The 17,492-nt window shown below is 40.8% G+C and overlaps 2 protein-coding genes across 2 annotated transcripts; both read right to left on the reverse strand.

Annotated features, from left to right (window-relative positions):
- Positions 1–3,757, reverse strand: LOC113468890 (tyrosine-protein phosphatase 10D-like). Its single transcript, XM_026826160.1, has 3 exons — positions 3,635–3,757; positions 1,697–3,416; positions 1–1,547 (listed from the first exon to the last, which is right to left on the reverse strand). Exons 1-3 carry the CDS (start codon positions 3,708–3,710, stop codon positions 275–277), a joined length of 3,069 nt encoding a protein of 1,022 aa, XP_026681961.1. The 5' UTR covers positions 3,711–3,757; the 3' UTR covers positions 1–274.
- Positions 3,758–4,216: 459 nt separating this feature from the next.
- LOC103512777 (queuine tRNA-ribosyltransferase accessory subunit 2-like) lies at positions 4,217–16,253 on the reverse strand. Its single transcript, XM_026826158.1, has 14 exons — positions 15,851–16,253; positions 15,108–15,257; positions 11,788–11,906; positions 11,380–11,530; positions 10,642–10,830; positions 10,048–10,214; positions 9,402–9,770; positions 8,314–8,439; positions 7,667–7,758; positions 6,583–6,595; positions 5,911–6,042; positions 5,265–5,633; positions 4,725–4,850; positions 4,217–4,405 (listed from the first exon to the last, which is right to left on the reverse strand). The coding sequence occupies exons 1-14, from the start codon at positions 15,968–15,970 to the stop codon at positions 4,309–4,311; spliced, it is 2,220 nt and encodes a 739-aa protein (XP_026681959.1). The 5' UTR covers positions 15,971–16,253; the 3' UTR covers positions 4,217–4,308.
- Between the last annotated feature and the right edge of the window lie 1,239 nt (positions 16,254–17,492).

The raw sequence follows: 17,492 nt of genomic DNA on the forward strand, positions 1-17,492 counted from the left end.
GGGGGAAAAGGTCTACAGATGATTCAGAGCTCAAGAACCTACACAAGTTGATAAGGATACAGATTAGAGACATATCACCTAGAATGTCTCGTTGTAAATCTCTAATAAATGTTTAATGCGAAAGTGGTACGGATTTTTTCAATTTCGCGTATGTAAGAGTAATATTGTCAACTTCTTCTTCTTCTTCTTCTTCTTCTTCTTCTTCACGTCAAATATCTCAAGGTGTCGTTCCTAGAACTACAGATCATCCTGTCTCAAGGTTTTGTTCCTAGAACTACAGATCATCCACACCCTCATCCCTTTCAATGGCTTCATTATTCTGTATTTGTCTCTCCTCATGACGTACACCTCCTTGGAGGTACACCTGGACACACTCATAGATAAACGCATACTGAGCCAAACTCTGCACCATCAATACACGCTGCCTCCTCAATCCATGCACAATACGCAGAATATCCACCGAACCCGCGCCTTCTGAGTTGTAAAGCCGCTGCAGTACCGTGTCCAGTGCGATGAATGTACCTGTCCTACCAACACCTGCACTACAGTGGACAACTATAGGATGTTGTGCAGGGGAGATGTGAGTTCTGAAGGATAACACGAAACTAACCAGTGTGTTAGGACTACTGGGAACACCACTGTCAGGCCATGTCGTGAAGTGATAGTGACTAATCATCCTGTGTTCTCCACCCCTACACATTCTCAGCTCAGATAACACCCAACTACCATAGTGACAGACATCTTGTAGAGAGATCTCAATGTCTGCACATCGCATAGGATGCTGATCGGACGGCCAATACTTGTAGCACTTATCCCGATGTTTCTCAATACATTGTGTCAACATGACAATAGCAGGGGTTCTACTCTCCCAACACATACGCCAGAAGTCATCCACTGTAGAACACAGAGGTCCTTGTGTAGCGATGTACTGACGGGGGGATAGATAGCCACCAATATAGTTAGCATTCACATAGTCTGACCCCTCCTCATCGTCCACAGGTTGTAACTTATACCGGGAACTATCATACGGGAAGATATTGGTGTAGCGGTTCTTGGGTCGATTACACCGCAGTTCAGCCGCTGTGGTGGGTTGGCCACGGCCGACTGACTTGAGATCTTCAAACTCCACAGCGATCCAGTCTGGATCTAGAGTCATAGTGCAGAACAAAGTCACAGGAATGGGGTGACTGCAGTTGTGTAATGTCACATCTTGTGATGGGTGACAGGTGTCTCGACGGGTGACTGACATTCTAGGAAGCCATCCTCTGATACCTCCAGCGCGCGGTGATGTCACTCCAACAATTTTGCGACGAATAATGATGAAGAGTACAGGGAGTACAATAAGTACCAGGAACCCCATCACAAGTAACCAGCTCACATCTTTCCCAGTGCTAACAGGAGGAGAGTATATTGTGTCTGTGAATAGCTCAGGACTAGTGAATGCTCGGACCTTCACTCTATAGGTGGTGCCTTGCTTGAGAGGTCCATTACAATAGTGAGCCTCATTAGGACATGTCTCCCGTCCTATGGTGAAATCGACTTCCGATGTGTTGGTGAAGAACTGACAAGGTTCCAACACTTGATAAGGAGGCCATATGCTGAAGGACTGCACGTCAGACCAACTTGGCATTTTAAGGAGCGCTGAGTTCTTGCTCAAATCTTCAGCCACGATAATCGTGTAGTACATACTTCCGATGTGTTGGTGAAGAATTGACAAGGTTCCAACACTTGATAAGGAGGCCATATCCTGAAGGACTGCACGTCAGACCAACTTGGCATTTTAAGGAGCGCTGAGTTCTTGCTCAAATCTTCAGCCACGATAATCGTGTAGTACAAAATCGGTCCATTGTCATCGGAAAAGAAGTTCTTGTGGAAGCGAATCTCAATGGTACTTGACGTGTGTAGTCTTGTTTGTGGGAATATATCATGACTTGGTGGTGGAGGAGGGAGGGGTGGTATATCTCCAATCCAAACCACCTCGGGGCCCGGGCCGACCTGGGTACAAGCTTGAATCTTGAACGTGTACTTTCTCCCGGGGTTCAAACCTGTGACTACACCATGATCTTTACTCGGTGCATACTCCACACTGGACCAATCACTCGTGCCCTCCATCCTGTGGGATAACGTGAACTTAGTGATGACACCATGGTAATCACTCTCAGACAAGTACCACACGAATGTAATGTTGTGAGCGTGAATCTCAATGGGATAAAACCCACGTACTTTCCCTGGGAATGATTCTAATGTTTGCGCTCTAACTGAAGTGGGAGATGATTTAGTCACTAGAGAGGACTTGGTGCCTGCTAGGACAGTGAGGGTGAAGGTGTAGTTATGATAAGGTTTCAGCGCTGTGATAGTTATATTAGGTTCGGGTGTCCTGAGAGACCCACTCTCATAGTCCACTTCAAACGCACTATACACACCATGTGGTATCTCCCAGCTCAATGTCACTGTCATATTAGTCACCTCTGTTATGTTAATCTTAGTGATGGACTCCGGGTGTAATCTATACTGCACTATGGTCGGTACACTCAACTCGTGCTCCGATGCTGTCCACACCGTTACGTGGTACAGCTCACCAGGAATCACCGGATCAAACGAAACCCTCGTGTTGTTATCATTCACCGACTTCTCTATAGTAGGAATACGCGATGCTGGTGCAGATAGGTTGAAGCAGAACATATCAAAGTTACGTACGAGAGGAGGAATGTAGTTGAGTATGAGGGAGAATGGTGATGCACTGTTGTCAAGTAGAATGTCAGAACCAAGAGGCCACGTCTGAGCAGATACATTGGTAACACTGCTATGCATATTATAGGACACGGAGGTGATACTAAATGTGTAAATCATTCCAGGTACAAGACCATCAATTTTCAACAGGACAAACTTCGTTCCTACTGCAGGCTGATGCAACACCTCTTTACTCCTCACCCGGGTATCATTCCCTTGCCATGTAATATTGTATAACTCTACACGACCTGGTGCTCTAGGGAACTTTAGTGTGACAATGTAGGGTGACACTAAGGCTGCCACATGGGTGACAGGACGAGGGGGAGTCGTCCAGCTGATTTGTACATGTTGGGACTGTGTGGTGTTACTAACAGAACTCACTTGGATCAAGTATCGTTCACCCGGTAGTAAATTGACAAGATCTCGAGTGGTCAACTTACTCAATTCAGTGTTCTCTACATCGAATCTCATCCATTGTTTCTCCTCTTCAGTTTGGTATTGGATGAGGTATCCTGATATCAAGGACAGATTAGGTGTCTCCCATCCTACAGATATAGTACTTGTATTTACGAAGCGTGCTGTTACATGGTTAGGAGGTCGGGGACAGACAGTTTGATAAACCTCGCGTGATGTACTCTGATGTCCATACTTACTGATAGAAGTCACTTGAACACTATACAAGGCACCTGGGTAGAGGTTATTAATAACGAGTTGTGTTTCATTGGTGAGCACACTGGTAGAGGTGTTATCCACGCTATCCATCCTGTGGTATTCTACCTTGAATGCCACCTGTCCATATTTGATATCAGACCTCCACACCAAGTCAAGTCCATAGCTGTCAGGTGTTACCTCTACTAGTGGTGCTAAGGGAGGTGTGATATAAGATACACTGGTAGCAACGCACCTGGGTAGAGGTTATTAATAACGAGTTGTGTATCATTGGTGAGCACACTGGTAGAGGTGTTATCCACACTATCCATCCTGTGGTATTCTACCTTGAATGCCACCTGTCCATATTTGATATCAGAGCTCCACACCAAGTCAAGTCCATAGCTGTCAGGTGTTACCTCTACTAGTGGTGCTAAGGGAGGTGTGATATAAGATACACTGGTAGCAATGTGAGACATTCACACTCAGCTAGTATGGGTGTGAAGTCAGCCACGTATCTGTAATGAAAATAATAGATTCACTATCAATAGTAACAATCTACTGAACTCAATAGTGGGTGGCTTCAGATCTAGAGCCCGGTGGTTCGAGGTTTATACATTCGCGCCCGAGTGGGTAGCACTCGTCTTCCACAGTAAAAGGTCCCGGGTTCGATTCCCGACAGAGAAGTTTTTGAATAACGCTTTTGAACCCCCAAGATAATTCAAATAAATATTTCAATAGGTTACTTCATAAATTGACCCATAAAACCTTGGAAAAAAATTGATTTTTTTTTTTTTTTTTTTTTTTTTACAGCAACAAGTGCCTATGTAAAAGTGTGAACTGTAAGCACTCTCCAAGAATGCTCAATGTTCAGAGATTAAAAAAATATGTACTTTAACATAAGATTGTAGATCCAGGGGTAAGAGATTCTCAGCTTGCGAACTGGAACGAGTATGCATTTGGATCATTAGTCTTTATACTCTCTCTAATCGTCTCGAAGAACTTGAAGTAGTGATGTAGATTGTGGCTGCAATCAAGAAGAAAACAACACAATAGGTCAGTTGCGCTTATTTATGAGATGTTTCCAAGTCAAAAAGCAGAAAAAATGAGGAACTGGGGATTTTTTCTTCTACGACTCCTAGATAAAACGATTTAAAGTAAATCTTAAACTCTGACGTCACGGCATACGCTCCCGTACGCGATGACGTCACATCAACTGTCCTGAGCAGAGCTCCCTAGCAGGCAACACATTAATATGTTTGTGCGCATGCGTTTCTGCGCAAAATAAAGTGTTATCGTAAGTTAGCGGTGCAAAAACTCTCCAATGTGAGGCTAGATGGACTTACATTGAAAGCAATACGGGTGCTAGCATCTCCTTGGTGTTGAGCAAATGATGAATATATGCACGGGTATGATGTTGACAAGTGAGACATTCACACTCAGCTAGTATGGGTGTGAAGTCAGCCACGTATCTGTAATGAAAATAATAGATTCACTATCAATAGTAACAATCTACTGAACTCAATAGTGGGTGGCTTCAGATCTAGAGCCCGGTGGTTCGAGGTTTATACATTCGCGCCCGAGTGGGTGGCACTCGTCTTCCACAGTAAAAGGTCCCGAGTTCGATTCCCGACAGAGAAGTTTTTGAATAACGCTTTTGACCCCCAGGATAATTCAAATAAATATTTCAAGAGGTTACGTCTCAATTTGACTCACAAAACCTTGGATTTTTTTTCCCTCTTCTTTGCTGACGGGTTTGTCGTTTTTCATCAGCCTCTCAATTAGCCGTAACTAAGGTAATTGCTTTGGGTTGACATTTGGTTTTGGTTACAAATTTTACGAGCGGGTACAATTTTTTTTTCTTTTAATCTAATTCAATCAGTTACCTAGGATGTTGAAGCCACATTTCATACTGTCTTGGTTTATACAGGGAGTCACTAATCTCACTGGACTTCGTATACAGGGTGTCCTTCTCGCTGGATTTACTCGCCACATCATCTGTGTTGATAATCAGGGCCTCCTGATGAGTGGATTGGTGGATATCTGATTCCATGGATGAGTAGATATCTGACGTATTGGATAATTTGTTTTTACCATTGATACTACTAGAATCTGCATTGGACAATCCATTTTCACCATTGGTACTACTGGAATCTTCATTGGATACTCCATTTTTACCATTAATACTACTTGGAACGCCATTGGATGTTCCATTTTTATCACCATTGATGGACACTCCATTTGAAGAGTTGCATCTGTAAAAGATAAGTAAGTTAGTAAGGCTTTATTTATTTGATTTTATTTTCATAATTTTTAAGGGTACCTACCAACACCATAAAAAAAGTGAACTATATAAAATTTGTAACCAACTCCAAGCACACAGCCAAAAAAACTTCTACCCCGCCGGGAATCGAACCTGGGATCTCCGGAGTGCAAGCCTAGTGTGATATCCACTCGGCCACGGAGGCTTTACTCTAAATACAAATAATAATCAATAGGCAATAATATTGTTAGGTGCCAATTTACACTTACAAAGGAATGTGTCTTGTGTATTGGAACGTGAAAGCACAGCCTCGGTCTGCAAGTACCAGTGGTAGGCCAGAATCAAACATGTCAATGCCTCGCTGTACAAACTGAACAATGTTCATTGGAGACCAAGCATACCTACAAAGTATGGATACATAAATTTTAATGTATTTCTGGGGAAAACCTACAATCACACACGATCTTCTTCTGGCATATTATTATTATGTTTCAGTTTTTGTTGACTGCTGAGTATGTTCAGAGATTATGCCCAAAACAGTCTCCAACCTCTCTAAACATTATCATAGGACATAGGACAATGAACACTTTGACAAAATTGTATCCAAGGGTTAGTGACTGATGAGTTGAGTTTGGTTGTTGTGTTATAGCCTTCGGATGATAACCAAATACATGTGTACCCAATACATTTTTCACACCTACTTTCTTGACCTATTTACACAGGAGTTTCCAGTAGGTTTGTAACAAGTAACCTCGACTGATGGGCCATTGGGGCCCCAAACTCCCCTGGTATGATCAAAGTAGTCAAAAAACACCTGTGTTCTCTGCCCTTCTGAAATGACCCAAACCATCTTGGTTGAATGGAAGAGAGTAACCTTACCTTGGAAGATTTGAGATCACGGGAACAGGTATCAAGAAGGAAGCTTTAAAATGTATTAAAGCCTTTTATCAAAAGCTCAGAATATCAAGAGAATAAATTATTATTTAAATTATAATTAGGTATTTTAATTTCAGCAAATTTCTGATTTCGTGGACAAAAAAAGAAATGGTTTGTTTACGTTTTTATCAAAAAAGGCGCGTTTACATCATGCACGATTTGACGATTAAACATCACACGACTTTTTATTACCATTAAAATTTTCTCCGGATTTTTTGTGATTCGTGTGTAGGACTGAAAGGTTCTTTTTTCTTTGCTTGGAGGGTAGCGCGTCTGCCTTGTAAGATCGCGGATTGGATTCCGCCCGCACGGATTTCATCCTAAACAGATCAGGCTTCCTTCTCAGCTTTATTTATTTGATTTTATTTTCATAATTTTTAAGGGTACCTACCAACACCATAAAAAAAGTGAACTATATAAAATTTGTAACCCCGAACTCCAAGCACAGAGCCGAAAAAACTTCTACCCCACCGAGAATCGAACCTGGGATCTCCGGAGTGCAAGCCTAGTGTGATATCCACTCGGCCACGGAGGCTTTACTCTAAATACAAATAATAATCAAGTTAAACCGAGTCTGACAGACTCATATTGTAGCCCTAGCCATAAGAGGGACAAGACAGCCCCACAAAAAGACGTTTATAAGTTAAATTAAACTAGAAGTTTATGGTACACATATTGCCGATCAACATAATTCCTATTAGGGTAATGCTACACCAAGCGCGCATCGTTTGCAAACAGTGTTTGCAAACGTTTGCAATCATTTTTCCACAAACATTGGCTTGCAAACAACGTTCGTGTGTGCGCGGAGTTGATCCGGCTGCTGTCGGTTTTTCTACAAAAGCTAAAGGTAATGTTACACCAAGCGCGCATTGTTTGCAAACGTTTGTGAACGCGCTTGGTGTAACATTACCTTTATAGGACTTGCATTATAAAAATAATGCATTGAAACATTTTTACTAGCCAATATGAAGATTATTACGCGACGCAGTGTGAACTATAAGCACTCTCCAAGAATGCTCAATGTTCAGAGATTAAAAAAATATGTACTCTAACATAAGATTGTAGATTCAGGGGTAAGAGATTCTCAGCTTGCATACTGGAACGAGTATGCATTTGGATCATTAGTCTTTATACTCTCTCTAATCGTCTCGAAGAACTTGAAGTAGTGATGTAGATTGTGGCTGCAATCAAGAAGAGAACTACACAATAGAGCAGTTGCGCTTACTTATGAGATGTTTCCAAGTCAAAGAGCGGAAAAGCCAGCCTAGTTAGCTTAGTTGGTAGTGCGTCTGCCTTGTAAGCGCTAGGCCGCGGGTTCGATTCCCGCCCGGGGCGGATTTTATCCTGATGGGATAATATTCGTTCTCGGAACGGCTAGCTTTCTCCTATCCTGTCTTCCTTCTCTCTTCGATTTCGGGACGATAAGACCATAGCAGTTACAGTTCCTCCTTCTCTCTTCGATTTCGGGACGATAAGACCATAGCAGTTACAATTCCCTCTATCAAACCTCTTTTAAAAAAAGAGCAGAAAAATGAGGAACTTGGGATTTTTTCTTCTACGACTCCTAGATCCCGAGATAAAACGATTTAAAGTAAATCTTAAACTCTGACGTCACGGCATACGCCCTAGCAGGCAACACATCAATATGTTTGTGCGCATGCGTTTCTGCGCAAAATAAAGTGTTATCGTAAGTTAGCGGTGCAAAAACTCTCGAATGTGAGGCTAGATGGACTTACATTGAAAGCAATACGGGTGCTAGCATCTCCTTGGTGTTGAGCAAATGATGAATATATGCACGGGTATGATGTTGACAAGTGAGACATTCACACTCAGCTAGTATGGGTGTGAAGTCAGTCACGTATCTGTAATGAAAATAATTGATTCACTATCAATAGTGGGTGGCTTCAGATCTAGAGCCCGGTGGTTCGAGGTTTATACATTCGCGCCCGAGTGGGTGGCACTCGTCTTCCACAGTAAAAGGTCCCGAGTTCGATTCCCGACAGAGAAGTTTTTGAATAACGCTTTTGACCCCCAGGATAATTCAAATAAATATTTCAAGAGGTTACGTCTCAATTTGACTCACAAAACCTTGGATTTTTTTTCCCTCTTCTTTGCTGACGGGTTTGTCGTTTTTCATCAGCCTCTCAATTAGCCGTAACTAAGGTAATTGCTTTGGGTTGACATTTGGTTTTGGTTACAAATTTTACGAGCGGGTACAATTTTTTTTTCTTTTAATCTAATTCAATCAGTTACCTAGGATGTTGAAGCCACATTTCATACTGTCTTGGTTTATACAGGGAGTCACTAATCTCACTGGACTTCGTATACAGGGTGTCCTTCTCGCTGGATTTACTCGCCACATCATCTGTGTTGATAATCAGGGCCTCCTGATGAGTGGATTGGTGGATATCTGATTCCATGGATGAGTAGATATCTGACGTATTGGATAATTCGTTTTTACCATTGATACTACTAGAATCTGCATTGGACAATCCATTTTCACCATTGGTACTACTGGAATCTTCATTGGATACTCCATTTTTACCATTAATACTACTTGGAACGCCATTGGATGTTCCATTTTTATCACCATTGATGGACACTCCATTTGAAGAGTTGCATCTGTCTGACCATTGCTAGAATATGCAGGTGAGATTTATAATTTGAAAAGGAGAACCAAAAGGCAGATATATTTTGCAGAACTTCAAATGAGTTCTGCAAAATATATTTGCCTTTTGGTTCTCCTTTTCAAGTTGATCCACAGAACTTATATATAATGACTGCTGAAACCCGCCAAGAGATTATTTATAATTTGATCAATTACCTAGGATGTTGAAGCCACATTTCATACTGTCTTGGTTTATACAGGGAGTCACTAATCTCACTGGATTTCGTATACAGGGTGTCCTTCTCGCTGGATTTACTCGCCACATCATCTGTGTTGATAATCAGGGCCTCCTGATGAGTGGATTGGTGGATATCTGATTCCATGGATGAGTAGATATCTGACGTATTGGATAATTCGTTTTTACCATTGATACTACTAGAATCTGCATTGGACAATCCATTTTCACCATTGGTACTACTGGAATCTTCATTGGATACTCCATTTTTACCATTAATACTACTTGGAACGCCATTGGATGTTCCATTTTTATCACCATTGATGGACACTCCATTTGAAGAGTTGCATCTGTAAAAGATAAGTAAGTTAGTAAGGCTTTATTTATTTGATTTTATTTTCATAATTTTTAAGGGTACCTACCAACACCATAAAAAAAGTGAACTATATAAAATTTGTAACCAACTCCAAGCACACAGCCAAAAAAACTTCTACCCCGCCGGGAATCGAACCTGGGATCTCCGGAGTGCAAGCCTAGTGTGATATCCACTCGGCCACGGAGGCTTTACTCTAAATACAAATAATAATCAATAGGCAATAATATTGTTAGGTGCCAATTTACACTTACAAAGGAATGTGTCTTGTGTATTGGAACGTGAAAGCACAGCCTCGGTCTGCAAGTACCAGTGGTAGGCCAGAATCAAACATGTCAATGCCTCGCTGTACAAACTGAACAATGTTCATTGGAGACCAAGGCCCTTGGATTATACGGAGCTTGTCATTGGGTAAGTAGGGCTGTGAATTAAGCAAACAATATGATCATGGGTGAGAGGGGTTTTTGGAGTCCTAATAGCTCAAGATGTCTGGTTGGGGACCATTAAATGGGAAAGAGACCAGCTTAGTTTGGCTGGGGGATATTTAACCGGGAGGATAGCAGCCTGTTCAAAGCAATCACCCTAGGGCTGATTGAGAAGTTGATGAAAAACGTGCTTCCTCAGATAAAGCTTTCAAGGACACAGAAAGCAAGTAGGTACACTCAGGCTTAGAGGCCTTGTAAGCGCTAGATCGCGGGTTCGATTCCCACTCAGATTGATTTCATCCTGAATGGATAAGGTTCGTTCTCGGAACGGCTGACTACCTCCTATATGTTCTTTGCTTTTGGGATGATAACACCTTAGCAGTTATATCTTCCTCCATCAAACCTCTAGAAAAAAAAACTCACCACTGTGTTTTCCAATACAGCATTCACAACATCACAGCCAAGATCTTCAGTTGCTCCCTCATCAGCACAAAGTCCATCTATGAGGAAGCCATGCACATCTCGTGTGGCATACAGTTCAGCACAATACCTCCTCAGAGATAAATCCAGACCACCTTGGATTGGAGCTATCACACAGGTGTCCTTTAGTGCCTGTAATGGGGGAAAGTGGAGATTTTTTTCATTACAATATTACATACCCTAAATAATTATCAGAATGAAATTTTGAAAGTGACAAAACGTCTTAGTTGAGTACCTAGCTTTTTTTCATTGTTATTAAAAGCCATACCAAAGTTTTCCTACGTAATGAATTTATGACTCTTAAAAGGAGCTGCAAGTAGGTATACCAGTTTGATAGGTAAAAAAATAGGTGAAAAATTCAATCAACTGTGTTTTCATTTCTGCGTTCAATACCTGGATAGGATACCCATCACGATAGTAGGGACTAGGCAGCCTCAGATTAACGCCTGTTCAAACTATTCCCACAAACAGGGTGGCAAGGTGACACCAATTTGGATTTTAGAACAGGGCACCAAATGAGCTTGATCCAGCCCTAGTTGAAAACTGCTGGATATTAACCCTCATGCCACCTCTGTGCTGGGATTTTGTGTTGCCTGCCTACCTTTCTATTGGGCTGCAAAAAAAAAAAAAAAAATGCTCAAGAGGGAAAAAAGGAAAAACCTCCAAGGGAAAAAATTTTACCTCAGATTTGTTGTGAAAAGTCAGACAGTCATCAAGAAATTGGACGGATCTGTCAATGTTGGTCTGAATTCTCTTTGGTTTGTCGGTAAATTCTAACTGAGTAAGTACCTGGTACATGTCAGGTTTGAGAGATTCAATCACTGATATAAACCTGAATGGGGAAGAAAAGATCACAAGGTGTTAATAGTCTAATGTTAAAAAAAAAAGTCTGAATAGCACAGCTTCTCTAGCTCTGCAAAGTATACCCACTGTATGTAAAAGACTGTACAGTATACTAACACATCCCACACTGGAGTGCCAGTGTCCTTCATGTATCCATCATATTCTTCTCCAGATGTAGTATCAATAATGGACCATGATTAGGTACTAATTTAATGGAGGGGTATGGGAAAAATGAATAAAAATTACTTTTCTGCTGTGTAATCTTGATTTCCTCTTCTGCCACTGAGACAAACTTGCTTCTTCCTCTTACTCTTCTGTGCTGCAATTTTCAACGGGTCATGGAGTGATATAAAGGATGAATATTCCTGGAAGAAAAAAATAAGTCATTCACATAGGTAATGGGGAAAATATTTAACATGTAGACAGCTACTTTACTATTGATATTGAACATGTAATTTAACCAATTTTCACAAAATCTAAGTACCTACCTAAAATATCCTCCTTTTTTTTTTTTTTAAGTCTGAATAGCACAGCTTCCCTAGCTTACATGTCTCTGCAAAGTATACCCACTGTATGTAAAAGACTGTACAGTATACTAACACATCCCACACTGGAGTTCCAGTGTCCTTCATGTATCCATCATATTCTTCTCCAGATGTACATAGTATCAATAATGGACCATGATTAGGTACTAATTTAATGGAGGGGTATGGGAAAAATTAATAAAAATTACTTTTCTGCTGTGTAATCTTGATTTCCTCTTCTGCCACTGAGACAAACTTGCTTCTTCCTCTTACTCTTCTGTGCTGTATCCTGAACGAATAGAATCCAGCCTGGGCAGGAACCCGCAGCCTAGCGCTTACAAGGCAGACCGACCAACCAAGCTACCTAGGCTGGCAATACCTAGGTTTGATTGGGGACTTTAAGAACAAAGGTCCCATGGACCAAGCACACCTGAATTCCTGTCCAGCCGACGAAGCCAGCAGTTCCATTGTAGAATAATATTGGGATGCAAGTTGTTTTTTTTTCCAAGAGGTCTGATAAAGGGAACTGTAACTGCTAAGGTCTTATCGTCCCGAAATTGAAGAGAGAAGGAGGACAGGAAAGGAGAAAGTCAGCACAAAAGTATTTGTGTGCTGTGGGCTGAGGCAGGTATAAACAAGGTATTCATATTCTATTCTGTTCTCAAATTAAATTGTTCCTGCGATTTTGAATAGATAAATATCTAAATTCTAATGTTGCAGGTATGCTACCTAGGCTGGCAATACCTAGGTTTGATTAGGGACTTTGAGAACAAAGGTCCCATGGACCAAGCACACCTAAATTCCTCTCCAGCCTACGAAGCGCAGTTGTATTGTAGAATAATATTGGGATGCAAGTTGTTTTTTTTCCAAGAGGTTTGATAAGGGAACTGTAACTGCTAAGGTCTTATTGTGCCGAAATTGAAGAGAGAAGGAGGACAGGATAGGAGAAATCCAGCCGATAAAATCGCATTTGTAAACAACAACAAACAACACAACAGAAGTCTTAGCGTCCTTAAATCAAAGAGAAGAGGACAGGAAAGGAGAAAGTCAGCACAAAAGTATTTGTGTGCTGTGGGCTGAGGCAGGTATAAACAAGGTGTACATATTCTATTCTGTTCTCAAATTAAATTGTTCCTGCGATTTTGAATAGATAAATATCTAAATTCTAATGTTGCAGGTATTCTAAGGAGGGCTGAGGCAGGTATAAATAAGGTATTCATATTCTATTCTGTTCTCAAATTAAATTGTTCCTGCGATTTTGAATAGATAAATATCTAAATTCTAATGTTGCAGGTATAAAGTTTCGAAAACACGTCCGGCAATCGAAGAGAGGAGGGCAGGATAGAAGAAAGCCAGCTGTTCCGAGAGAAAAGTTTCGAAAACACGTCCGGCAATCGAAGAGAGGAGGGCAGGATAGAAGAAAGCCAGCTGTTCCGAGATAGAAAAGTTTCGAAAACACGTCCCGCAATCGAAAAGAGGAGGGCAGGATAGAAGAAAGCCAGCTGTTCCGAGAACGAAGTAATAAACCTCATCATTCTCTTTAGGTTCAGGATAAAGTTAAAGTTTGCCTCATGTGGGAATCAAACCTGCGATCTAGCACTTATACCTATAGCATGCGTGCTGCCAAGGAAACTTGAAAAAATTGCTGCCTCATGTGGGAATCAAACCTGCGATCTAGCACTTATACCTATAGCATGCGTGCTGCCAAGGAAACTTGAAAAAATTGCGAGGCTTGATGGCCTGAATTTTTCTTAAGAGGTTTGACAGTGGGAACTGTAACTGCTAAGGTTCTATCGTCCCGAAATCGAAGAGAGTAGGAAGACAGGATAGGAGAAAGCCAGCCGTTCCGAGAACGAACATTATACCATCAGGATAAAAACCGCCCCGGGCGGGAATCGAACCCGCGGCCTAGCACTTACAAGGCAGACGCGTTACCAACTAGGCTGACTGGCCTGAACCTTAGGAGTTGAAGTTGAAAGGGCTGTCAAGAATAGTCAATATTCTAAAATAAAAACGTTCTGCTAGGTAATGGAAAGTAAAAAGGAATGCCGTGATTCGTTCGAATACTGCATCGTGTAAAAGGACCTTTTAAATTTGGAGTTTATTACTGACTCTGGGTTTATTACTGGGTTTATTACTGACTTGAATTCTGTTATTTTTTACCGTCTAACTTCTAAGGGTATTAATATGAGGGTTTTACCTCCATTCGAGGATAAGCTGCCGTCCGTCCTCACAATCTCACATTATATTCAAACCTCACTCAGCCTATTTTATTTATGTGAAATGGAAATTTTTCCTAATCCAAAATATTCCACTGTGGTCACTTTTTTTATCCCCACCACAGGCTAGTGACCGGATGAGACCTTGAAAAGCCAGGGGTATTTTAGGGGTATTTTATTTATGTGAAATGGAAATTTTTCCTAATCCAAAATATTCCACTGTGGTCACTTTTTTTATACACCCTCAAAACATCGGAGTTTCAGAGTTTGCTAACTTCACATCATTCATCATTTGTGGATTTGTGTTTGTGGTGGTCGATGTTTGAAATTTTTGGTACTTTTTGAAATTTTTGAGGAGTTTTCACTTTTCCGGAGTGTTTTTTCTTTCTACTCTTCAAGAAGCAGAGCAGACCAAAAAAGATAAGACAACTAGCCAATCGACAGCCAGAGCGGCTCAGCGATCATCTGCAATCGTAAGTAACAAGTTTGAGGGTGTGTTTATGAACAGGGCTGAGATGAGCTCGGACGACGTGAGATAGCTGTCCCGGCGGCAATTTTTAAAATTCATTTTAAATATCCTCCCTTCGAATTCTCATAAATTTTTGTCCAACCCAACCTGTCCTTGATATACATAGATAGATATTCAAAAATCATGAACTACCAAATAACCTTCATGCCAATGAAATTGGAGAGGTACTGATTGGATTGTTGCACAGCATCTTTTATATATCCTCCCTTCAAAATTCTCATAAATTTTTGTCCAACTCAACCTGTCCTTGATATACATAGACAGATATTCAAAAATCATGAACTACCAAATAACCTTCATGCCAATGAAATTGGAGAGGTACTGATTGGATTGTTGCACAGCATCTTTTACTCCAGATATAGAGGAAAATGGAATTTGTAGAATGGAGGAACTCGTAGAGATCATTTGCATTGTTTCATATGTCAAGTGACATATTACACCTCCCTGAAATAAAATAAAACATGTGAGTTAATTGTTTGATAACATCCATATTTTTCATTCATTCAACTGAGTTTTGAGAGACTGGACATTTTACAGGGTTCAGAATAAAACTAAAAAAAAAAATCTGTGGACACCTTGAAATTATTCTACAGTTGACAAGGAAAAAGATAGTTTACCTACCTATAATAAGACACAATTAATCATTTCAAATATTGATCAAACAACTATCTAACATTAGGTACTATCATTCCATAATGTTATTCATACAATTTTCTACCCAATGGCAATCCTATTTCACCATACTCTTACCTTAGCATACAGCATGAAAGTTGGTGTTTCATATTGTACATCTGTGGTTTTGTTCATCTCCTCGACCTTTCTACCCAATGGCAATCCTATTTCCTCGGTGGTGTAGTGGTCTGCCTCGGTGGTGTAGTGGTCAAGGCACTCGCCTGGTAAACAGGAGGGCGTGGGTTCAATCCCAGCCAAGGTATGAAATTTTATCCTCATATAATTTGAGACTTTGACCACAATAATAGTAGTAGCCTACTGCTGGAGTAAAGGGACTTTTCAGTCCTATTTCACCATACTCTTACCTTAGCATACAGCATGAAAGTTGGTGTTTCATATTGTACATCTGTGGTTCTGTTCATCTCCTCGACAACACCAAGTCTGCCCATGTGGGACACATGCTTTCCTGTGACGGTGAACTTCATTTTAATATCCTAGCCAAAAACACTTCAATGACTGTGGCAATTCAGACCGGAATAATTATTAATGCTCACACATTGTTATGCAATGGAGAACTAATGAGTCAGACTGACATGCTTGATTTCACACACTTCTTGGGCATTCTTGGGATAGACGAGCACAAATTCACAAAATTAGAGCTTAAAGAAGGTCGGTGAGAAATACTCATAAGTAGGACAAGGAAATATAATGAGCCGCTATAAATACATACTGCGTAACTGCATTAAATGCGCCGGTTTTTACTTCCTACATCACACATCACCTTGTCCGTTTTCCGAGAAACTAGTAGTCACTTTAGTTCAAGTTTCAAGAAATGTAAGAAACAGAAGAGGCCGAAGAGGGAGAAAAGCAGGAAAAACCGAAGAACTGAAGAGGGAGAAACACAAAAACATTTGTGCAGAAAGCTCGCTTCACAGCGATACATGTGTGTGAAGCTAGCATGTGCTTATTTGCGCTTATAGTGGTTCTCAAAATTTTTATGCTCGCTATGATTTGGCAACAGTGCTGAGCATTGACATACTGCGTAACTGCATTAAATGCGCCGGTTTTTACTTCCTTCATCACCTTGTCCGTTTTCCGTAGTCACTTTAGTTCAAGAAATGTAAGAAACAGAAGAAGAGGGAAGAGGCCGAAGAGGGAGAAAAGCAGGAAAAACCGAAGAACTGAAGAGGGAGAAACACAAAAACAATTGTGCAGAAAGCTCGCTTCACAGCGATACATATGTGTGAAGCTAGCATGTGCTTATTTGCGCTTATAGTGGTTCTCAAAATTTTTATGCTCGCTATGATTTGGCAACAGTGCTGAGCATTTTTTTATTTCTTTTCTTTTTTCAAAAAGTTTTTTTTTAAAGTTTGATAGAAAGAACTGTAATTTCTAAAGTCTTATCGTCCTGATATCGAAGAAAAAAATAAGAATGGAACAGGGGAAATGCTGTTCCGAGAACGAATTTTGTGTGTTGTTTTTTTTTTTAGAAAAAAATCCGCCAAGGGGAGGAATCGCACCCGCTATCTGAGTCATGTCATGAGATGCTTGAGAGAGATTTGTTTTTTCGTCCGAATCACCTAGCCATCAATCGGACGGACGGACAAAAAGGGACAAGAGAAAACGGACAACCGTTCTCATTTGTCGTGAGAGTTTCATTCGATTTTTTTTTTTTTCAATGTCCTGTGGGTAATATAATGCTTGAGAGAGATTTATTTTTTCGTCCGAATCAAGCCATCAATCGGACGGACAAAAAGGGACAAGAGAAAACGGACAACCGTTCTCACTTGTGAGAGTTTCATTCGATTTTTTTTAATGTCCTGTGGGTAATGTAATTTTAAAAAAAATAAGAGTGGTTCCACGACCCATATAAATGCACAACACGATTTTTTTCTGAACGACAAGTGGGAAGGGACCTTTAGCCCGGTCTTTACGCGACTGGTTGGAAACCACTGATTCCGTAGTCTGATTTCAGTGGTTCTCAAAACATCGGAGTTTCAGAGTTTG

The sequence above is a fragment of the Diaphorina citri genome, unplaced genomic scaffold (assembly GCF_000475195.1).
Source record: "Diaphorina citri unplaced genomic scaffold, Diaci psyllid genome assembly version 1.1 scaffold882, whole genome shotgun sequence".
Taxonomy (NCBI): domain Eukaryota; kingdom Metazoa; phylum Arthropoda; class Insecta; order Hemiptera; family Psyllidae; genus Diaphorina; species Diaphorina citri.

Bases quoted from the DNA above. Each gene is read 5' to 3' on its own strand.
- LOC113468890 (XM_026826160.1), bottom strand. From the start codon at position 3,710: ATGGATAGTGTGGATAACACCTCTACCAGTGTGCTCACCAATGATACA. The intron at 3,417-3,634 runs GTGCGTTGCTAC...ACCTCTACCCAG, and splicing joins TATTAATAACCTCTACCCAG to GTGCCTTGTATAGTGTTCAA. The intron at 1,548-1,696 runs ATCGGAAGTATG...CTTCACCAACAC, and splicing joins TGTCAATTCTTCACCAACAC to ATCGGAAGTCGATTTCACCA.
- LOC103512777 (XM_026826158.1), bottom strand. From the start codon at position 15,970: ATGAAGTTCACCGTCACAGGAAAGCATGTGTCCCACATGGGCAGACTT. The intron at 10,831-11,379 runs GTAAAATTTTTT...CCCCCATTACAG, and splicing joins CTTTTCACAACAAATCTGAG to GCACTAAAGGACACCTGTGT. The intron at 4,851-5,264 runs GTAACTGATTGA...TTTTCATTACAG, and splicing joins ATGTGGCTTCAACATCCTAG to ATACGTGGCTGACTTCACAC.